The sequence below is a fragment of the Arachis ipaensis genome, chromosome B5, assembly GCF_059453495.1.
Source record: "Arachis ipaensis isolate K30076 ecotype BB chromosome B5, ASM5945349v1, whole genome shotgun sequence".
NCBI classification, from domain to species: Eukaryota; Viridiplantae; Streptophyta; class Magnoliopsida; order Fabales; family Fabaceae; genus Arachis; species Arachis ipaensis.
In genome coordinates, this window is record NC_142440.1 from 139,526,158 (window position 1) to 139,547,021 (window position 20,864).

Consider the following 20,864-nt stretch of genomic DNA (forward strand, 5'->3'; position numbering starts at 1 on the left):
TCCAACTATAGTACTATATAGAGTTGCATCTTCAAACAAATTTGATCCTGCAGTAGTCAATTTAAGTCTAGAGATCATTAGTGTCAGCATTGGTTTGGAATGCATCATGCCAGCTTTATTCAAAAGATCTTTAACATATTTTTGTTTAAGATACATGAAGTTCTGAATCAGATAACTTGTGTATTTCCAGTCCAAGAAAATAATGAACGAAGAGTTGAAATTAAAGAATTAACTTCCTGTGCATTGCTGCCAGTAATGACTATGTCATCTACATAGGCTAAAAGAAAAATAGTAAAAGAGTTAGTAAATCTGGTAAACAAAGAAGGGTCAACACGAGTAAGGGAGAAACCAAACTTTGAAAGGGTCATTCTCAGCTTGGTATACCAGGTACGAGGTGAATTTGCTGTCTCAAAACCTAGTGGTTGAATCATAAACACATTTTCATTTAAGTCACCATTTAGAAAGACGTTAATAAAATCAAATTTCCTTAAACACCACCCTTTTGATAAAGCAATAGTTAAAACTGTCGATATGGTTGAAGGTTTGATCACTGGACTGAAGATTTCATCAAAGTCCACACCATGCTGTTGATGACAGCCCTTGGCCACTAAGCTGGCCTTATACTTCAGAATAGAATTATCTGGAGCTCTCTTAATGGCATAGACCCATCTGCAGCCAATGACAGTTGAGTTTGGTGGAGGTTGAGTGATTGTCAAGGTATTGTTTCGAAGAGCAGCTTCATACTCTTCCTTCATTGCTTGAATCCAATGACAACAAGTTAAAGCTTGTTTAGTTGTGCTTGGAACATTTTGAACCAAATCCAATTCAGGAGAGACAGAAAGAAGAGCCTTAGGCTTGTGAATCCTAACTTTAGATCTTGTTACCATAGGATGTTGATTGGTAGTGATAAAAGTTGATGCAGAAGATGATGATTCTGGTGGAGGGAGTTGAATCTCAATACCTGAGATTGGAATGAAATTAGCAGAAGTATTATTAGTAGCTGAAGTAGAGAAATTTTGTGAGTTTTGTTCATGAGAAGGTGTGTGAGTAGTTGTAAGAGGAGAGGAATTGGAAGAGTGAGCTGTTTCTGAAAAAGGAATATAGAGGAGTGAGTTTGCTCTGTCACAAGAAACCTGTTCATAATGCAAGGAAGAATTAGAAGATGGTTTAGAAGGGAACATTTCACCATAAGGAAAGCATGTTTCATTAAAAACAACATTTCTAGCAATATATATCTTGCCATTAGCACTTAAGCACTTAAAATATGCATTGCTGAGAACGAAAATCTAATTTATGCATATTGTAAGGGGATGTATAAGGGAAGCAGGCACATCCAAAAACACGAAGCATGATATAATCAAGCTTTTTATGATGCAGTAATTCATAAGGTGATCTCATAGCAAGGACTTTTGTGGGAAGACGATTAATGAGGAATGGTTCTGTCAAAAAGGCATCCTCCCAATAGTGTTGAGGTAACTTGGCTGAAGCTAGAAGAGACAGTCCCATCTTGCCTATATTTCGATGCTTTCGTCCAAGAAGTTGTTGGTGAGTATAGGGGTTTTCTTCAAAAATTTGCCCTTTCTGTAGAGTCTCAAACAACTCTTGATGACAGAGCCATCTTGTTCTTGATGAATTTGCAATATCCAAAACACATTGTATATTCATATACTCTCACCATAAAGCAAAATTATTCCCTTTGCAGTATCAAATGTTTATTTGGAGTACTGTTTGCTTAAGTCTAAAACTGTTTTATGCAAGACGCACCATACAAAGTTAGAATGGAAGTATATAAATGAAGAACCAAATTATAATGCAAAGATTGGCTTTGCAAAATTTATAGCAACAGCAATATTTCATCCGTTTGAGATGAAGTGATTTTTATTTGAGTTTCATGAGAGAAGTGATTTTTGAACGTTTAAAATCTAGTGAGTATGGGTTCAACTAGAAACCAAATAAGTTGAGAAGAATTCTAGTGTCTCACAATTGATACCGAAAGGGGCCAAATACAAATCAAAGTATAAAGGAAAATTCACACTAGAGAGCTTCAACATAGTTTGGATTAACGTGTAGCCAGTTAAATTTATACATATAACATGGTAGATTGGTATTTACCCATATGTAAATGGAGGACTCTTGGATCAAAAATCAACAAGCATTATCTACTCAGATGTTAATTCCTACTAACTCACAACTAATTTGGGTTAATCAACTCCTAAACGAAAATAAGCAATGGAACCAACAGCTCATTACAGAACAATTCAGTACAGATATTGCACAGAATATTTTACAAACTGAAATTGGGGAAGGGGATGATTTCGGTTACCTGGCCAAGGGAGAAAAAGGGTTGCTACACCGTGGCTTCAGGATATTTACTGGCGCACCAGTTCTACCACCCTCTACTCGAACTGATGCCACTCCACTGCCAGCAGAAGAAGCTCTGGACTTCTATTTGGGACCTGAAAGTGCAACCGAAAACAAGAATCTTCCTCTGGAAAGTAATGCACAAGGGGTTACCGGTGGACCAACAACTCCATGGAAGAATCAGAGCAATACCCCCAACCTGTCGAAGATGTACCATGATGGAAGAAACAGTTCAACACTGCATAATTAGCTGGGGTCAGTAATGGTCCACTTGGCTCAGACCCGAAATTGGAGTCCCTGGAAGTCAAACGGACCAAGAAGTATGGCAACAGTCGATGGACTTAACGAGAAGTTGAAAAGAAGCAGAAATGGCGTGAAGAAATTGAGACAAGCTGCAAACACCAATACAAGATCAAAATCAGTTTCATAAATATGAAATATTCAGCAATAAAACTATATCATAGTCCAATATCTGATTGAAAATAAATAAATAAATAAATGCAATAATTATGCAAAGAAATTCACCAAATAAAATCAACCGCAATTCCAAAGAATTCTATATTGTTTCACTTTTAACATTCCCATCTCAAACACCACGTAACAAAACTCCAAGCTAGTAACTTTTTTTAAAATACTAATAAACAGAGACAATAGAATAATGTCTACACAAGAAATAACGAGGTAATTTATCTAAGAATTAACAGAAAAACATTCTCTGAAAAAGTACTTCAAAATGTACATATTTTCAACAGAAGCAATTTCCAAGCAATACAACTGAGTAGCATTAATTAAGAAAATGGCCAAAAATTTTGAGATAACTGAACCATATTAACCTTGACTCGATGTTGCTTAGGTTGATGAAAAGAGGGGACATGCATTTTAGAAGGTGGGTTTATTTTTAAGATGGAAGTGAAAACTATATAGCCTAAGAATAAATCCTTATTACCTACTTAAATTTCCTTTTACAACAATTCCCAGAGGATTCAATCAAATAAACAATAGCTCATGGTTGCTTATGATAAAACAGTCATAGGAATTAGTTTGATATATATATTTGGTACCTACAAAGTTACGGAAAAATAAGTTGCACAACAGAATAACAGAGAACAAAGAACAAAACAAAATTTTCAATCTTTTTAGTTTTGCTTAGTTTGTAGCATGATAAATATATGATCTCAGAGAATAACAGTAAAGAACACTCGATTGCTATAAAGAGATCTTAAACACAATCTGTAAGCTATAACTAGGAATATCATCTAAAGAATCAATAAAGTAGTGGAATTAAAAAGGATGATAGCAATTGCAAAAATCAAAAGTGCAAATTTATATTGATGTTATCGCATTGCCAAAGTCCTCTGATCCAACAGACACAGAATTTACAGAACTATGATACATATTCAGCAACAATGAGATGTAATTTCAATTTGAGCTGATGTATCTTACCTTCTTTTATCAATTCAATAAGCCTCTAGCAACCATTTCCCGAAGAAATTTCTCCGCCATGTCATTCTCATCTTTTTCAAACAAAGCACGAATAACAGTTTCAAAAGTCACAGCATTTGGTAAGCAACCATTGTGTTCCATTTCCGACAGCAGGGCCAATGCTTCTTCAAACAAGCCCTCTCTGCAGAGCCCATTGATCATAATAGTGTATGTCCTCACATTTGGAGGATAGCCTTTCACAGAAAGATCTTGAAAAATCTCTTTTGCAACTACAAGTTTTCCACCTTTGCATAGGCCATCAATAAGTACATTGTACGTGCATATATCTGGATCAATGCCACTCTCTTTCATTTCCTTGAATAACATAAGTGCCTTGTCAACTTGTTTGATATTGAACATCCCATCCAACAAGGAATTGTAAGTGACTACATTAGTGGGTTGACCTCTTTCATGCATCTCGACAAGAAGCTCCAAAGCACAAGAGATTCTCTTTGATTTGCTCAAGCCATCAATAAGAGTGTTGTAAGTTACCGTGTTTGGAACCAAGTACTTACGACGCATTTCTTCAAAGAGATTCAAGGCTTCATCGACCATTTTAATTTTGCAGAAGCCATTAATCATGATATTGTAACTTTGAACATCAAGTGACTCTCTACTTTGGGCCATTGTGTTGAATACATATTTTGCCTTATTTACCTGATTTAACCAAACAATATCCATCCATTAAGCTGTTATAAGTAACCACATTCGGTTTCACACCATGTTTTGTCATCACAGCCAACACATTCTTAGCATCTTTGATCTTTCCTTCCTTGCATAGCCCATCGATCAAAATATTATAGGTACTAACATCAGGAGTAATGTTTATAAGCACCATATCACTTAACAAATCAATGGCTTCCTTAAGTTGGCCCGCAAGGCACAATCCATAAATTAGAGTGTTGTAGGTGATAACAGTGGGAGAAATTCCCTTAGCAAGCATTTCAGAGTATAAATTAAAAGCCTGACTTACAAATGTATCCTTGCAATAATTGAGTTGTACATGAAGACATTAGGAACAATCCCATGCCGTGGGATCTTTCTCAGCACTTGAATAGCAGCTGATGTGTGCCCGGTCTTACAGAGCCCATTAATTAAGGTCCCATAAGTGACTTCATTAAAGTGAAATCCATGAGCCAGCACTCTGTCATGAAAGTGCAGTGCTTTTTCAACATTACCACAGAGAAAAGGCCTTTAAGGAATGTATTCAATGTTATGGTATCAGGCTGAAAACCCATCCTGAAAATCTTGGCCAATACAGAAAAAGCAAGCGTCATACGACCCATGCCGCAACAACAATTGATTAAGATATTCAAAGTAAACAAGTCGGGAGCGATTCCCCTGGCTTGCAATTGCTGAAAAAGGGAAATGGCGGTGGGGAAATGGTTGGTCTTGGCAAGAGATCCCAAAATCTTGGTGAATTGGATGATGGATGGAGGGCGACGCATAGAGAGAATGCGAGTGAAGGAATCAACAGCTTCATCAAGTGATTGGGGCTGAGAGTGAGAGTGTAGGGACGAAGTTGAAGGGAAGGAAAGACGGAGAGCTGAGTGGGGAACAGAATTTGGGATTTGAAGAGCATACCTTAACATTATTCGTGAGAGTATGGTAAAATTGAATGCGCTGAGTTGATGAGTGCTTCCACGTGAGAGAGTGAGAATAGTATCAAGCTAGTTCGAAAACGCTGCCGACCATGATATCCTCATATCCAGACTGGACGGTGGAGGTATGAGTCAAAATGGTTTCAATTGAGAGGGATCGTGCCTTCGTGGTTCTGGAGGGACTACCATTTTTATGTTGCAATGTTTTTGGTGTGCGATGTGGGCAGGAAGGTGTATGGTTTAAAGTTTGGTTTGGAAGTGCTTGTATTTTTTAAAAAAGTTATTTTAAAAAATAAAAAATATTTAATTTTAATATACAGAAAATATAAATTATTTTATATTTTTATTTAATTATATAATTTTTTAAATAACTATTCATATTATTTTTATAAATATAATATTATGTAATTAAATATATATAATTAATAAAAAATAGGCTCATCCTTAAATACTCCTTGTTAAATATGGAGTATTGTACACTTTGTAAATTCGTTAAATCTGAACTCTTCATTTATTATATTTTATTTGAATGGTCTAGATTTAAAAAGGTAACCTGCTAATCAGGTTAAACATCTTTTATAAGTTTTAGATTTTTTTTGTAAGTTTCAAATATTAGACTGAAGTTTAAAATAAAAAAATAGTATATAAATATTAAAAATAACATGTCTGTACAAAAATAATTATTGGACTTTAGAATTAAAATAAATAATACATAAAAAATAATTTGAAAATTTATGTACTAAATCTAGAAAAAAAAGATATATTAGAATGTTAAAAAAATAATATTAAATATATATTATGTATATAATATTAAAATTTAAATAAATTTTGTTTTGTGTGAAATAAAATTATAATATTAAATATAAATACAATAATAAAAAATTTTGTGTTATATATATATTATATATATAATATTAAAATTTAAATAAATTTTATTTTATGTGAAATAAAATTATAATATTAAATATAAACACAATGATAAAAATTTTTGTGTTATATATATGTATATATATAATTTTATTTTGTGAGAAACAAAATTAAAACATTAAATATGAATAGAATGATAAAAATTTTTGTATTATATTAATTTAATTAAAAATATATATATATACAATGTAAAAAATAAACAAACATATAATAATTTTATTTTATGTCAAATAAAAATTCATATAATTTTTTATTAACATTTTTTTATTGAAATATGTCATACTACTATATTTATAATATATTATTTGGGATAATTATATTATTTTAGTTAATATATATTATTTAAAAAATATTTAAAATTTATTATTTTGTATTAAGAATATTATTAAAAATATATTATTAGTTTTTTTAAAATAATATTTTATTTTCTTTGGTTCAAATACTATGACAATAAAAAATTTTTGCATAACTGCGTCTCAATAAATATTATATTTATTTATTTCTATATTGTACGTAAAATAAATAATTAATGTTTAAAAAAGTTAATAAAAAAAGAAGTATTCTTTTCTTTTTTTACCAATTCTTAGGTGAATATAGAGACTATGTCATTTGAACTATAATTCGTTGGCAAAGAAAGAAATACTCTTAATTATATATTAAATAGAATAATTATTTATTAGGCTCATTTTTATACAATAAAATTTTTTCTTAGTTTTATATCTGTAATATTTTATACCAATTAGCTTCAAAATTTAATTATTTTTTGAATAAATTAATAAAAAATAATACAAATAATTGTTTAAATATAATTGTATTTTAATTTTTCATTCTATTACGTACAAGTTGAAGATAATTTGAAATTAAAGATAATGGACTTGTTGTAACTGTCATGTATTTTGTGCTTTGACTGCGTCGTCATCTGAGAATCATGGCGCCTTCATGAAAACCGGATTCTTCTATAAAATCAGTTTTACGTTTGGGGTTAGCTAATCAGCAGCGGGTGACAGACAGCGTCTTCCTTTTCTATGACAGCAATTTTTTTGGGTTTTGAAGGTCCATTTATGGTAGAGGTAGAATGGGGTGGGTTCAAGGGCATCAAAATCTATGGCTAGACAGAACAATAGTTGAAGCACCTACTAGCAAACAAAACAGTGAAAATGCTTGAACATTACATGAACAATAACAGAGTAACACGGAGGAATTCGATCAAATTTTTCTGAGTACTTTTCTGGTGTAAAGATAGTCCTGTGTTAAACGAGCGAATTAATTTTTTTTGTTAGTATCGATTTGTTTGTTCAGCCCATGACAATAAAAAAATAACAATAATAAATAAATTTAATTTATCTGATCACTTTTGATAATAGATTAACTTTTAAAGAGTGCTGCACTCCTTATTTTACCTGGAGTGCACTAGCTTTTGCCAATAAAATACTAAAGCCCTTTCATACTTTTTTTTTATCCATTAAATTCAAACCAAAAGACATCATTTTTACGAGTTTGATAAAAATATAACCAATATTATTTTTTCGAACAGGAAGGGGGAAGGAGTTAAGCCTTGTTTAACAAAATTTTTACTTTTTTAAAATAATTTATAAAAATTAACTTTAAAAGATAATTTTTTAAAAATTATAATATTTATATTTGATAAATTAAATTTAAAATAATTTTTAATAAACATAAATAATAATAACATTTAATAAAATAATTTTTAAATTTTTTTTGGTGACTTTTAAAATTTAAATACTATAATATATATTAATATAAAAATTATATTTAAATATCAATTAATGTATGAAATTATATTAAATTTTTTAATTTTAATAAACAAAATTATTTTTAAAAAATTCCATCTTAGATCCTTTTTAAAATATTCTTATCTTTTAAATTTTGTAAGTATGAGTACATAATTTTTTATTTACCAAATGTAAAATAAAAAATTTGTGCTTTTTAGTGAAAAACACTTTTTCAAAAAATATTACCAAACCAAGCAACTCTTGGCCCCATCCAAATTAAAAAATGAAAAAAAAAAAGAATAAAAGCTTATCCAATTTGCATTTACAGCACCAAACAATTTCCACTCATTATCAATTTTTCTTCCATTCAAGCTACAACTGCAACATCTCATAATTTATGCACATCAAAATTTAGAATTGATTACAGCAAAATTACAAAGAATTGTGTACACAAACAAATGGTACAAACTGATAATGACTCCACTGCAAAAAAAATTAAAAGTAAATGGGAAGAAAGAAATAAACAAAAAAAAAAGAAAGAAAAGGGACAAGACTGAAAAGAATCACAGGACTGAATGAGCAAAAATACTATACAACTCGTCTTCCCATCATTTTCTTTATCAGCAAAAATGGAAAAAGATATGGTTAGCTGATGCACCAAACTCTTGATGATGACTGAGCCTTCTCATGCCTACCTGGTTTCGACACTTCAGATTGAGAACCAATGATTGGCTTGTGCAACAGCTTCAGTGCCGCCATTATTTCTGTAGTTCTCAACTTTGGATCTCTACAATAAAGAGTATCATATAGTCACACCAACCATGATTGTAGGTTAAGTATTATAAAGGTTCCTAAAGCTTAAACATTATAAGCGAAATATTTTCGACAAATCCCTATAGTCTAGAAGTTTTCAATTAAGTCCATATACTGTACAAATATTTTTCAACCAAGTCTTCTAGTTTAAAAATTGTGTAATCAAGTCCCTATCATGCATAAAAATCTTTTAGAGAAAACAACGAGTCGTCATTACAGGGGTTTGTTGAAACTGGCTTGCACTTTATAAGGATTTTTTATTAAAAAAATGGTTATATTGAAACAAAACTGTACCTTGGCAAGATCAAATGTGTATTTCCTTTCATGTGATTATTCATATCCGATAGAACAAGCGGTTTTCAGAATGCTATAAGCAAGAGTTCTGATATCTTAGAATACAGATAAAATGATTGAAGAGTACACTCACGTCTGCCAGCATTGCTTGATAATATCCGTGATAGCAGGGTCCATATCATCTGGAATGACAAGGCAACGATGCTGGAAACCGACAGCACCCACAACTTGCATCAATTCATTCCACCCCAGGGCTGTTGCAAAGTAGAGAGCTCCCATAATATGACTCCAAAGTATAAACATTGCACCTGGATATCCAATCACCACTTGTTATAATCACAAAATTATGAATGCCTTAAAAGGATGGCAAAACCAATGAGAAGAACGACGAGACAAGGAAGCCAAAGAACAACAGTTATATGTAATAAAAATTCCAACTTATTTTTCCCAATGCCAGATGATTCAGGTTAGAGAGGAACAGAGACTATGAAATCCTCCTCCACAAGCAAAATAAAGAAAAATTTAATGATGAAAACCAATGATAACTGAGCTTACTTTTCATTTGAAGGTTCATTTCTTAAAACTTCAGGCACCATCCACTCGGCCTGCAACATATCATAAAAAATGAATATATTGCAATGCCAAACAAACGCTTAGCAGCAAAACTAAATACGTGCAGAATATCGGAACTGATCACGCATACGAAAGAGAGGAGCTTGAGGTAGAGATGAAAAGCATGTAGTTACACTAAGGCCCCATTTGGCAATCATCAGAGGACACAGACCAATTTGAAAAGGAGACAGAGAGAATAAATGCACAAAGTTTCTCTTCCCTAAGACAAAATTTGTCCAATTATCTCTATCTCTCCTGTCTTTACATTTTTGGTCCAGAAAGGCAGAAACTCTTACCAAACAATAACTTTAGGCCTCAACAAAATTAAGAAAGATTTGCTCATTTGTTACCAAAGACCATTCATCATAGTAGAGTGAGTTGGTAAAGTCTAGAGAAGAGTTACAAGAGTTAGTTATGAGAGAATTGTTGGCTGTTAGAACAGTGCCAGCTACATAGGAGAGCTGTTAGTTACAGCTATCATAACTAACTTAAGAATGAACGGGCTGTTGTGCCTTTTGTACTAGCTTGCACAGCAAGCTACTCTTCTCTATACATAAGCACACATTAGTGATAAGCTCACTAGTAATGCAGATCATAAAAGATAGTTACAGCTATCATAACTAACTTAAGAATGAACGGACTGTTGTGCCTTTTGTACTAGCTTGCACAGCAAGCTACTCTTCTCTAGAACATAAGCCGAGGCTAAAGATAGGTATTCATCATCACAAAAGGATTAATATAACATGGAAAACATAATGAATTTTTAAATGGCAAGAAGCTCCTGGTTTACCAAATTTTTTGTTAAAAGATAATAGCAAATGCCTCCATTTGTGTATGTTTGTATATCTTCAGAAGAATATAAAGCACAACGAACATAAAAAATATGCAGCAAAATATAGAACAAGAACATGAAAGAACGAATAATTCAGAAGGTAGAAGGTATGACACAGTATTTGAGGTTAGAAATGAGGATTATGACAGCTTACTGTTCCTGCAGTTGATCTGGAAGAAAGGAATGTACTGTGCTTCATTCTTGATAAGCCAAAATCACATAACTATACGAAAGAAAAAAGAAAGGGTGAAAAAAACAATTAAACCATATCTACAGGTAGCTATCAGCATGCTATCAAGAAAATTCAATCATGACAATTAGTTGACACCTTCACAACCCAATTTTTATCAACAAGAAGATTTAGTGACTTCAAATCATGGTGTACAATTACTGGAGTGCAGTTGTGCAAATGGTTTATTCCTTGGGCCTGTAGATTCAAGAGATATATGTCACATCAACTGAGTTTCACTGATTATGGCAATAATTTGCTTAATGAAACTACATCGCAATAAAAGAAAACAGAATCTTACAGTATCGAGGGCCATCTCAACAGTATCTTCCTCTGCATAGCAAATATAAAGTTCAGACTTCAGAGTCATTAGAAGTAATCCTTCCAGAACAACATTAATCAAAATAATAAATAAATGCAAAGAAATTCACCAAATAAAATCAAATTCAGTTTCAAAGAGTTCTGTATTGTTCCACTTTTAACACCTCCGTCACAACAACACATAATGAAACTCCAAGCCAGTAAGAGTTTTTTTAAAATGCTAATAATCAGAGAGTCAGAGACAATGGAATAATGTCTACACAGAATATTAGACAAGAAATAATGAGGTAATTTATCTAAGAATTAAGAGAAAAACATCCTCTGGAAAAGTACTTCAAAATGTACATATTTTCAGCAGGAGGGATTTCCAAGCATTACAACTGAGTAGCAATAATTAAGTAAATGGCCAAAAATTTTGAGACAACTGAACCATATTAACCTTAACTCGATGTTGCTCAGGATGATGAAAAGAGGGGACATGCATTTTAGAAGGTGGGTTTAATTTTAAGATGGAAATAGAAAACCATATAGCTTAAGAATAAATCCTTAATAGGTACTTAAATTTCCTTTTACGACAATTCCTGGAGGATCCAATCCAATAAACAATAGTTCATGGTTGCTTATATGATAAAACAGTCATAGGAATTAGTTTGATTTATATACGGTACCTAGAAAGATAAGGAAAAATAAGTTGCACGGCAAAATAGCAGAGAACAAACAACAACACAAAATGTTCAATCTTTTTAGTTTTGCTTAGATTGTAGCATGATATATATATGATCTCATAGAATAACAGAAAAGAACACTCTATTGCTATAAAGAGATCTTAAACACTAAATCTGTAAGTTATAACTACGAATATCATCTAAAGAATCAATAAAGTAGTGGAATTAAAAAGGATGATAGCAATTGCAAATCGAAAGTGCAAAATTAATTAATGTTATGGCATTGCCAAAGTCCTTTGACCCAACAGACACAGAATTTACAAAACTATGATACATATTTAGCAACAATGAGATGTAATTTCAATTTGAGTTGATGTATCTTACCTTCTTTTATCAATTCAATAAGCCTCTAGCAACCATTTCCTGAAGAAGTTTCTCCGCCATGTCATTCTCATCTTTTTCAAATAAAGCACGAATAACAGTTTCAAAAGTCACAGCATCTGGTAAGCAACCATTGCCTTCCATTTTTGACAAGAGTGCCAATGCTTCTTCAAACAAGCCCTCTTTGCAGAGCCCATTGATCATAATATTGTATGTCCTCACATTTGGACGATAGCCTTTCACGGAAAGATCTTGAAAAATCTCTTTTGCATCTATAAGTCTTCCACCTTTGCATAGGCCATCAATAAGTATACCATACGTGAACATATCTGGATCAATGCCACTCTCTTTCATTTGCTTGAATAACATAAGTGCCTTGTCAACTTGTTTGATATTGAACATCCCATCCAACAAGGAATTGTAAGTGACTACATCAGCAGGTGGACCTCTTTCGTGCATCTTGACAAGAAGCTCCAAAGCACAAGAGATTCTCTTTGATTTGCTCAAGCCATCAATAAGAGTGTTGTAAGTTACCGTGTTTGGAACCAAGTACTTACGATGCATTTCTTCAAAGAGATTCAAGGCTTCATCAATCCTTTTACTTTTGCACAAGCCATTAATCATGATACTGTAACTTTGAACATTGGGTGACACTCTAATTTGGGCCATTGTGTTGAATATATATTTTGCCTTATTTACCTGATTAACCAAACAATATCCATCCATTAAGCTGGTATAAGTAACTACATCTGGTTTCACACCATGTTTTGCCATTACAGCCAATACACTCTTAGCATCTTTGATCTTTCCTTCCTTGCATAGCCCATCGATCAAAATACTATAGGTATAAACATTTGGAGTAATGTTTTTAAGCACCATATCACTTAACAAATCAATGGCTTCCTTATATTGACCCACAAGACACAATCCAAAAATGAGAGAACTGTATGTGATAACATTAGGAGAAATTCCCTTAGCAAGCATTTCAGAGAATAAATGAAAAGCCTGACTTACAAGTGTATCCTTGCAGAGGCTATCAATAATTGCGCTGTACATGAAGACATCAGGAGCAATGCCATACCGTGGGATCTTTCTCAACACTTGAATAGCAGCTGACGTGTGTCCGGTCTTACAGAGCCCATTGATCAAGGTCCCATAAGTGACTTGATTAAACTGAAATCCATGAGCCAGCACTCTGTCATGAAAGCGGACCGCTTTTTCAACACTACCACAGAGAAAGAGGCCTTTAACGAGTGTATTCAATGTTACCGTATCAGGTTGATAATCCATTCTGAAAATCTTGGCCAATACAGAGAAAGCAAGCATCATACGACCCACGCCGCAACAACAATTAATTACGATGCTCAAAGTAAATAAGTCGGGAGCGATTCCTCTGGATTGCAATTGCCGAAAAAGGGAAATGGAAGTGGGGAAATGGTTGGTCTTGGCAAGAGACCCCAAAATCTTGTTAAATTGGATTACTGATGGAGGGCGACGCATAGAGAGCATGCGAGTGAAGGAATCAACAGCTTCATCAACTTGGCGAGTAGAATGAGAGTGAAGGGATGAGAATGAAGATGAAGAGGAAGGGAAGGAAACAAAATTAGGGATTTGGAGAAGAGAATACCTAAAAATGAAAGTGATTCTTGAGGTTGAGGATGACAACATTTTAGAGATTCGCACTTTCGCTGTTGTCTAAGTTTCAGGGAGTTTGCTAACTCTGCGGAAATAGTATTTTTTAACAGAAATAAAAGAGACGATCTAATTGAAAGTTTTAATTTAGTATATAGATTAAATTATAAAGATTTAATTAAAATTTTGATAAAATTATAAATCCTAATAGAATAATTAAATAAAATAATAATAACAATAGAGAGACAATTTTTTTTTAAAAAGTATAGTGTTAATGGATAATTTTAAGATTTATGGTTTAAAAAATTTGTTAAATAGTATAATGTTAAAATAAATTGAATTAGTATGTTTAAAGTGATTAGTATTACATTTGTCATTATTTTGTTGGTACATTTAATATATATCTATTTATAAAATTTTGTCCAATTCTATTATATATTTTTTTTTAGTAAAGTAGAAGATAAAAAATATTTAATATTATGCTAAAAAAGAATATACTAGAGAATTTATATTTAGACAATATTTATGTTCTAACAATTAATTAGAGTTAATTTTTGTTTATGCTTTTTGATAATTATTTATTTATATTTAAAAATTTATCAAACAATATTGGTAAATCAACTTATCATTGGAAAAAAATTAAATGAAATAAATAAAAAATTATCACTAAATAAAATATTGCACCCATAGCTATTAGTTATTATCATTAAAATTGGAGACGCTAAATAATAATTTATCACTAAAAAACAATGACTTCTTTAAGTTGGTTAATTTCAATTCATTTTTTTTTTAATGTAAATTCATTGAACAATATGATGTATTTCTAAACATTAATAGCTACTATTTGAAGTTTTGGACATACCGACATATCATGGAAAACCTGCAATAAGAATTCATAAAAAATATATTATTTATTATATATTACTAATTTTGTAATTAAAGTATGTGACATATTTTATTTTCATTTATTCTATTTATTATTTATTTTATTATATAAAAATTAGATTTCTGCACTTAACTTATTTTTGAAAGTGTTTAGCGATTTATTTCTTTTAACTCATTAAATATAATTTATTACGATAAATTAATTATATCAACTAATTAATTTAATTAGATATTTAAATATCACATAATTTATTATAATTTATATCAATTTGATTTGGTAGTATTTTTTTAATTTATTTCTTTTAATGTTCTGTAAGTATTTTTAATTTATATTTTTAATTTATTAAATTAAATTAATTATACTAATTATCTTAATTAATTAATTAATTAGATTAATTATTAAAATAATAAATCTATGAATAAAATAGACTCTCGAGATATTTTTCACTAATATTCAAATCAAATAATATATATTGAGTTAAATTCAAATAATGTGAATTAAGGATTAAACTAAAATAAGATATTTTTTACTTATTCAAATTAAATAAAATAAATACAAATTAATTTTGTTAGATAATCATGGTCTTTTGGTCTTCTATATATAAATAGCCACATAACATTATAAGAATTACAATTTTTGTCGCCTTTGCTATTTCAACTCTTTTTTTCTTTTTTTTTCTTTATATATAAATATACTCAAAATAAGAATGTATGGATGAGTGTTTCATTAATTGTTTGTTTGACGAATACTATAGTCCGAAAATGTCTAAATTTAAGCATTCTACTGCGGAAATTGAACCTGTAGTCATTCAGAGTGACCATGGTATTTTTTATAGTATTATATAAAAGAATATTTCTTAAAATAAATATATATATTGTAATTAATTTTTTTTATTAATATGTTATGTTTTACCTAACAAACAATATCTATGTTGAATATATTATTTTCATCAGAAACTATACATAATTGATTGATAATTTTATGTATAAAAATATTCATGTGCTAACTAAACACCATATTGTTAATTCGCTAAAATTAATTCTCCTATGACTATGTCAATATATAGCATTATCAGATGAAAATTGATTAGATTACATTTATTTCCAACAAGGTAGGTGAGCTTTTAAACCTAATCACGGTCGGAGTTGAGGAAGGTTTAAAAAATGTTAACAATACAAATACTTTTTATTTTTAATACCCAATAATAAATATATAAATTAAAACTAATATTGTTTCATATAAAATAGTAAAACGTATATTATGCTCAAAACATATCCAATCCGTATTAATTGTCATTGTTTATCAGTTACGTTATGACAAATCTGATTATTAAAAAAAATAAAATTAACTTAAATATACACAATATTATTATGTGCCTTTTATTTTTATTTTATCATCATAAAAAATCTTATATATTATAAGAAAACCTCATCTTTTTACCAATGGTTCTTCCATTCGGTAGTTTCTATAAAGAAAAGATGGATGATTTTGTTATTTTTAGTTCTTTGGTGTGTATGAAGGACGCATAATAATATTGTGTTTGGCAAGAATATGTGAAATTTTGAAAACCTTAAGCATAGGTTTGGTCATTGACATATTCGTAGATGAAGTGTTGAGTAGATAAAAAGATAGCTAATAAAAGAATAAATGGTTAAAACTTCCTTAATACTAACCGTCATAGTGCATGATAGGTGTTTTATAATTTTTTTAGATTTGATTGTTTCTTTATTATTATTATATGTTGTTCTGTTTAATTTATGCTAAAAATGTAACACCCTAACTTTTAACACATCATGATCGTACTAAAAGTCCAGGCATTACTTACCTCTAAACTTTTTTATTCTATACTATTTTTATTATTATTAACATTTTATTACGAATATTAACTAGTAGAAATATTATTAATATTATTATAAGTTGGAGAAAAGCAAACAAAGTGGTCTTAAAAGTTTTAGAAAACGCAGACTTAATTAAAGTACTTTATAATTCTTTTGCATAAGACACATAAGAAAAGGCGAGGGAATAATGCGAAGATAAATTATATTGTGAAATGATAAGAAAGAAAAGAAAGAAAGAAAGAACGAAAAGAAAATGAGATAAGTAAAGATATGGTGGTGAGCCCACTGAGATTTGCTTTCCAAAGATACATCGGCCACTCTAGGGGATGGTCGCACCTGTAAAACAGAAGTTGCTTACACAGGTTATCAATACATACATTGGCTAGAGAGAGCCTCACCTGGCTTGTAAGATAAAGGTTGTTTACAGAGGTTATGTTTGCATACACGGCTCAAGAGAGCCACACTTGTAAGATAGAGGTTGCTTACATAGGTTATGACACTGGAAGCCAAACTCAGACAAAGGTTGTTGAGTTAAGTGAAAATATAATTTAATAAATAACCGAGAACAAAAGAATTAAAAGAATAAAAGAAAAATACTAAAGGACCTCTGTCATAGGAGAGCAGACAGCAAATATTAAAAGAATCTAAAGAACTTCTGCTACAGGAGAGCAGAGGGTAGAAATGAAAGAATGTATCAACTAAAGGGATCTCTACCGCAGTAGAGTAGAGAGCAAATATTAAAAAGAAATTGAATGCTGTTTGGGCCTTAGTGCCAAGTATCTAGTGGGGACGGCAATACGTAACGCTCACTTGATACTTATATGGTGAACAATTTCCAGTAGGACAAATAAATTAATTATAACCTAAAACAGAAGTTTATTTAGTTAGTAGAGATTTTAAAAGCATTTGAAACCAAATTTTAGGGGAAATTTTAGTAGAATATTTATCAATGGTTCTGTTGATTCTCTATAAATCCGTTCAAGCATCATTTTCTTTGTCCAATGGGCCACCCAAGGTGCTGGGGGAGCCTCAGGTGCAAATGGGCGAAAGAACATGGTTTCGTGAAAGTATATCAGCATCAACACGAAAACACAGCCATCAACAGACTGTTTCTTTCCCTTTCTTTTGTTTTCAACTCCTTTCATCAAGAAGTTGAGCACATGTTTTGCCCAATCCTATTCTCTAATGTTGTCCACATAAAAGATTGGTGGCTTATGAATTGGGGAGACTATACTTACTGTTGTGGACAATAAGAAGCACTTTTGTATGAAAACAACAAAAGTCCTCTTAAACTTTTTCTGGTTCTCCTCCCCTTCTATGATCATATCCAACACATTCCTTGTCTTCTGGATTCAGTTTGTGTAATCAATCTTATCATCAAAACGATTTCCTACAATATTTTAGTAGCACAAATCAGTCAAAATGGCTCAGTTTAAGTTTCTATAAACCAATGAACTGAAAATAAGCAGTAAGTGAAAAGTGTATTACCTCCGTTTGTTATGCCCAGGACAGCTGCTACTTTCCGAGGAGTTATGTATATTCTTCTCTGGAGAGTTTTCAAGCATCCTTTCTCTTCATCAAAGAGATCAATCAATTCTCTCAACAAGGCATGAAAGACATTCATTTCTGGGACATGTGCCAGGGCACTAAATCCCATTTCTTCCACTATATCTTTTTTTTTCTTGAGTCATATCTCTGTACATTGTTGCCATTACCTTTGTTTGGCATCGGCAATAATGAGTTTTCTACAAGTTTTGAAACAGAATGTGAGGATATATTTATAATAGAAAATAGGTATTATTCGAATGAAAGCGGATACATATATTTAATGTGCTTACATTATAGTGCGACTTGTCCTTCATTGTTGCCATTGTCTTGTTCTGTTTTGCTGTAAGGAAAAAGTTTGGTCAATACTTCACTCAATACAGCAATAAGCACAAGCGTGTATATCTTAATCAAGTCAATTAAAAACCACCGAACAAAGCAAAAGGAAGCCACCAAACCAAGCAAAAGGAAGCCACCGAACCGAATAAAATTCATTTGACCAAATTTAAAAATATCCACAAAATTTATTCCAAAGCCCTAATTATACTACTGTAAAAATTCAATCACAATATTTCAAGAATGACACCGAACCGAACAATGTTCATGTCAAGAATAAATCGTTTTCAACTTTTAATCATCAAGAATAGTATTTCTCCATGCAAAAGAAGTACTGAACAGTGTAACAACCAATTTCAAAGTGCTAGTTACACTGTCTACTGAATTGAAAGAAAACAAGAACAAATTTCATTCCAAACCCTAGTTATACTGTAGAAATGCATGCACAATAGTTTGATTTACTAAACGAAGAAAATAAATTCAGTAAACCTAAAATGCAACTAGGAGAAACGCGACAATGCAAGATTTCAGATAAACAGTAGTTTTTTTCATACCTTTTGTAGTCTGTGATGTTGTTTTCGTTCTTTTTTTATTGTTCCTTTGCCAAATCTTCTCCCGATTCTGCTGGAGTAATGGTTTTCGCAGAAAACGTGACTGAAGTTTAAGTGATTTTGAGAGAGATTTGAAGAGACGGAGCGGTTCCGTATATGTTGTAGAAGAAGGAACATTTTTTCATAATGAAGTGCGAATGAAGAGTCGTTTCGTTTGTATGGGGCGCGTCGAAGTCACGTTTATTTAATGAGATTGGAAGCGCGTTATTTGTTTTTGATTTGGGCCAACTTGATTACACGGTTACATAGATGTGTCGAGAAATGTTTTTTCTCGATTGATAATAGATAGAATAGATTCTATGGGATGATTGGGGCCTTTCGAGAACCTCAAAGAGAGCTCAGCTCAAGAGGACTACATTCAACAGAAGAACGAATGAAAAAGGAATTCCTACAGGGCGTGTATTCTAATACTACTTGTTTTCTCCGATTAATCTTCTCAATCTCAATAGTTTCTTTTATATCTCTTTATATAAGTTGTTTAGAGCAAAGCCTAAAATAGTCCAGCTTCGCTCGCTTGGCTCGGTATCCTCCCGCAGGCCCGTTATAATAAAATTTGAAAACCAATTATATTAATCAGTGAAGACTAAAAATACTATATAGTAAAACTGAAAATTTCGTGTATGTTAATAAATGAATAGAATTGAAATTATTTGTCATTATTTAAGTATTATATATACGTATATAGTTTTCTCCTTACTAAAAATGTCATAGAGTGTAAAAAGTGAAATCATATATTTAGAAATTATTTCTAAGCCAATACTTAAAGAAAAAATAAAGGTTAAATACGTTACACTGTAGATTTATATAAAATATATACAAATATTTGTATATAATACAGTATTTACTATATATTTTAAACTAAATAGTTCTATCAAAAAAAGTTCTATTAAAAAATTTAATTTTTTTTAACACCAATAAATATTCTCATTTATATTCTTGAATTTTTGTGCTCATCCCACACGTATAAATCTAGTGAGGTGATCAACACTTTTTATTCTTGGGTGGATACATGGGTTGCTACTTTAATTTCTACCAGTGGATGATATTCAATTATACATAGTATATAGGAGTTTGCAATGAGATATTTGGTTTGTAATTAAAGTTTATGGGTTGTAAATAACTTTTTTGGATAATTATTATTGTGCTGTTTTATAATTTCATTATATAATAAATTTGCAAGTATATCTCATTTTGGCTTATGGATATTATCAGTACTTTTTGTTTGAATTTACTTAGGTAACAAAAAACTGAATGAACAAGAAAGAATGAGCAGAGAAGAGTTGTAGAAAATATCAGAGAACAAATGAACTATGACTTGAATTGAATTGATCATGAAGAATTGTGTATATCACTTCATTATATTATACAAGAGGCTGCACATCTATATATAGTTACAGGTAGTGCAGCAGGGTTCAATAAAAATCAAGAACTAACTTCCAAGACAGTCTCTTGATTCTGTTTTCTCTTTTGAAGATGCTGTATCCTTAACAACCCCCCTCAAACTCAAGGCTCTCAGGATTGAAGTCTGAGTTTGCTTCAAAAATGATCAAAGCTTGTAAAGTAAGAATATCAGCAACTTGAGAGGTGGAGGAACATGAACTATAAATAACTGCTTTTTGTTGACCTTGTCTCTTACAAATGAAGGTCCACCTCAAAATGCTTACTCTTATTGAAGAGGTTTGTGCATAAATTGGCTCACACGATTTACAGCAAAGGCAATTTCAAGATGTGTTAAGGTTGCATATTGAAGTCGTCCAACTATAGT

At 31.2% G+C, this 20,864-nt stretch overlaps 3 protein-coding genes and 1 pseudogene across 6 annotated transcripts; all 4 read right to left on the minus strand.

Annotated features, from left to right (window-relative positions):
- Positions 1–223: 223 nt before the first annotated feature.
- Positions 224–4,524, minus strand: LOC107644111 (uncharacterized). 3 transcript variants are annotated; one of them, XR_015883284.1, is made up of 3 exons: positions 3,805–4,524; positions 2,324–2,753; positions 224–961 (listed from the first exon to the last, which is right to left on the minus strand). XR_015883284.1 is itself a non-coding variant. In XM_088486508.1 (2 exons), exon 1 carries the CDS (start codon positions 4,522–4,524, stop codon positions 3,814–3,816), a length of 711 nt encoding a protein of 236 aa, XP_088342634.1. In that variant the 3' UTR covers positions 2,196–2,753; positions 3,805–3,813. The 3 variants fall into 3 exon arrangements, 1 of the variants encoding a protein (XP_088342634.1); XR_015883283.1 differs by having other exon boundaries at positions 224–1,133; XM_088486508.1 differs by lacking the exon at positions 224–961 and having other exon boundaries at positions 2,196–2,753.
- LOC148565952 (uncharacterized) lies at positions 2,196–13,967 on the minus strand. Of its 2 annotated transcripts, none has more exons than XR_015883282.1 (3): positions 12,596–13,967; positions 3,805–4,146; positions 2,196–2,753 (listed from the first exon to the last, which is right to left on the minus strand). XR_015883282.1 is itself a non-coding variant. In XM_088486506.1 (3 exons), the coding sequence occupies exon 1, from the start codon at positions 13,917–13,919 to the stop codon at positions 12,264–12,266; it is 1,656 nt and encodes a 551-aa protein (XP_088342632.1). In that variant the 5' UTR covers positions 13,920–13,967; the 3' UTR covers positions 10,776–11,082; positions 11,186–11,217; positions 12,255–12,263. The 2 variants fall into 2 exon arrangements, 1 of the variants encoding a protein (XP_088342632.1); XM_088486506.1 differs by lacking the exons at positions 2,196–2,753; positions 3,805–4,146 and adding exons at positions 10,776–11,082; positions 11,186–11,217 and having other exon boundaries at positions 12,255–13,967.
- Positions 4,493–5,435, minus strand: LOC148565953 (uncharacterized; annotated as a pseudogene).
- Positions 8,499–11,056, minus strand: LOC107644113 (putative serine/threonine-protein kinase SIS8). The gene is made up of 5 exons (XM_088486509.1): positions 10,984–11,056; positions 10,810–10,878; positions 9,767–9,816; positions 9,345–9,519; positions 8,499–8,891 (listed from the first exon to the last, which is right to left on the minus strand). Exons 3-5 carry the CDS (start codon positions 9,783–9,785, stop codon positions 8,750–8,752), a joined length of 336 nt encoding a protein of 111 aa, XP_088342635.1. The 5' UTR covers positions 9,786–9,816; positions 10,810–10,878; positions 10,984–11,056; the 3' UTR covers positions 8,499–8,749.
- Positions 13,968–20,864: the final 6,897 nt, after the last annotated feature.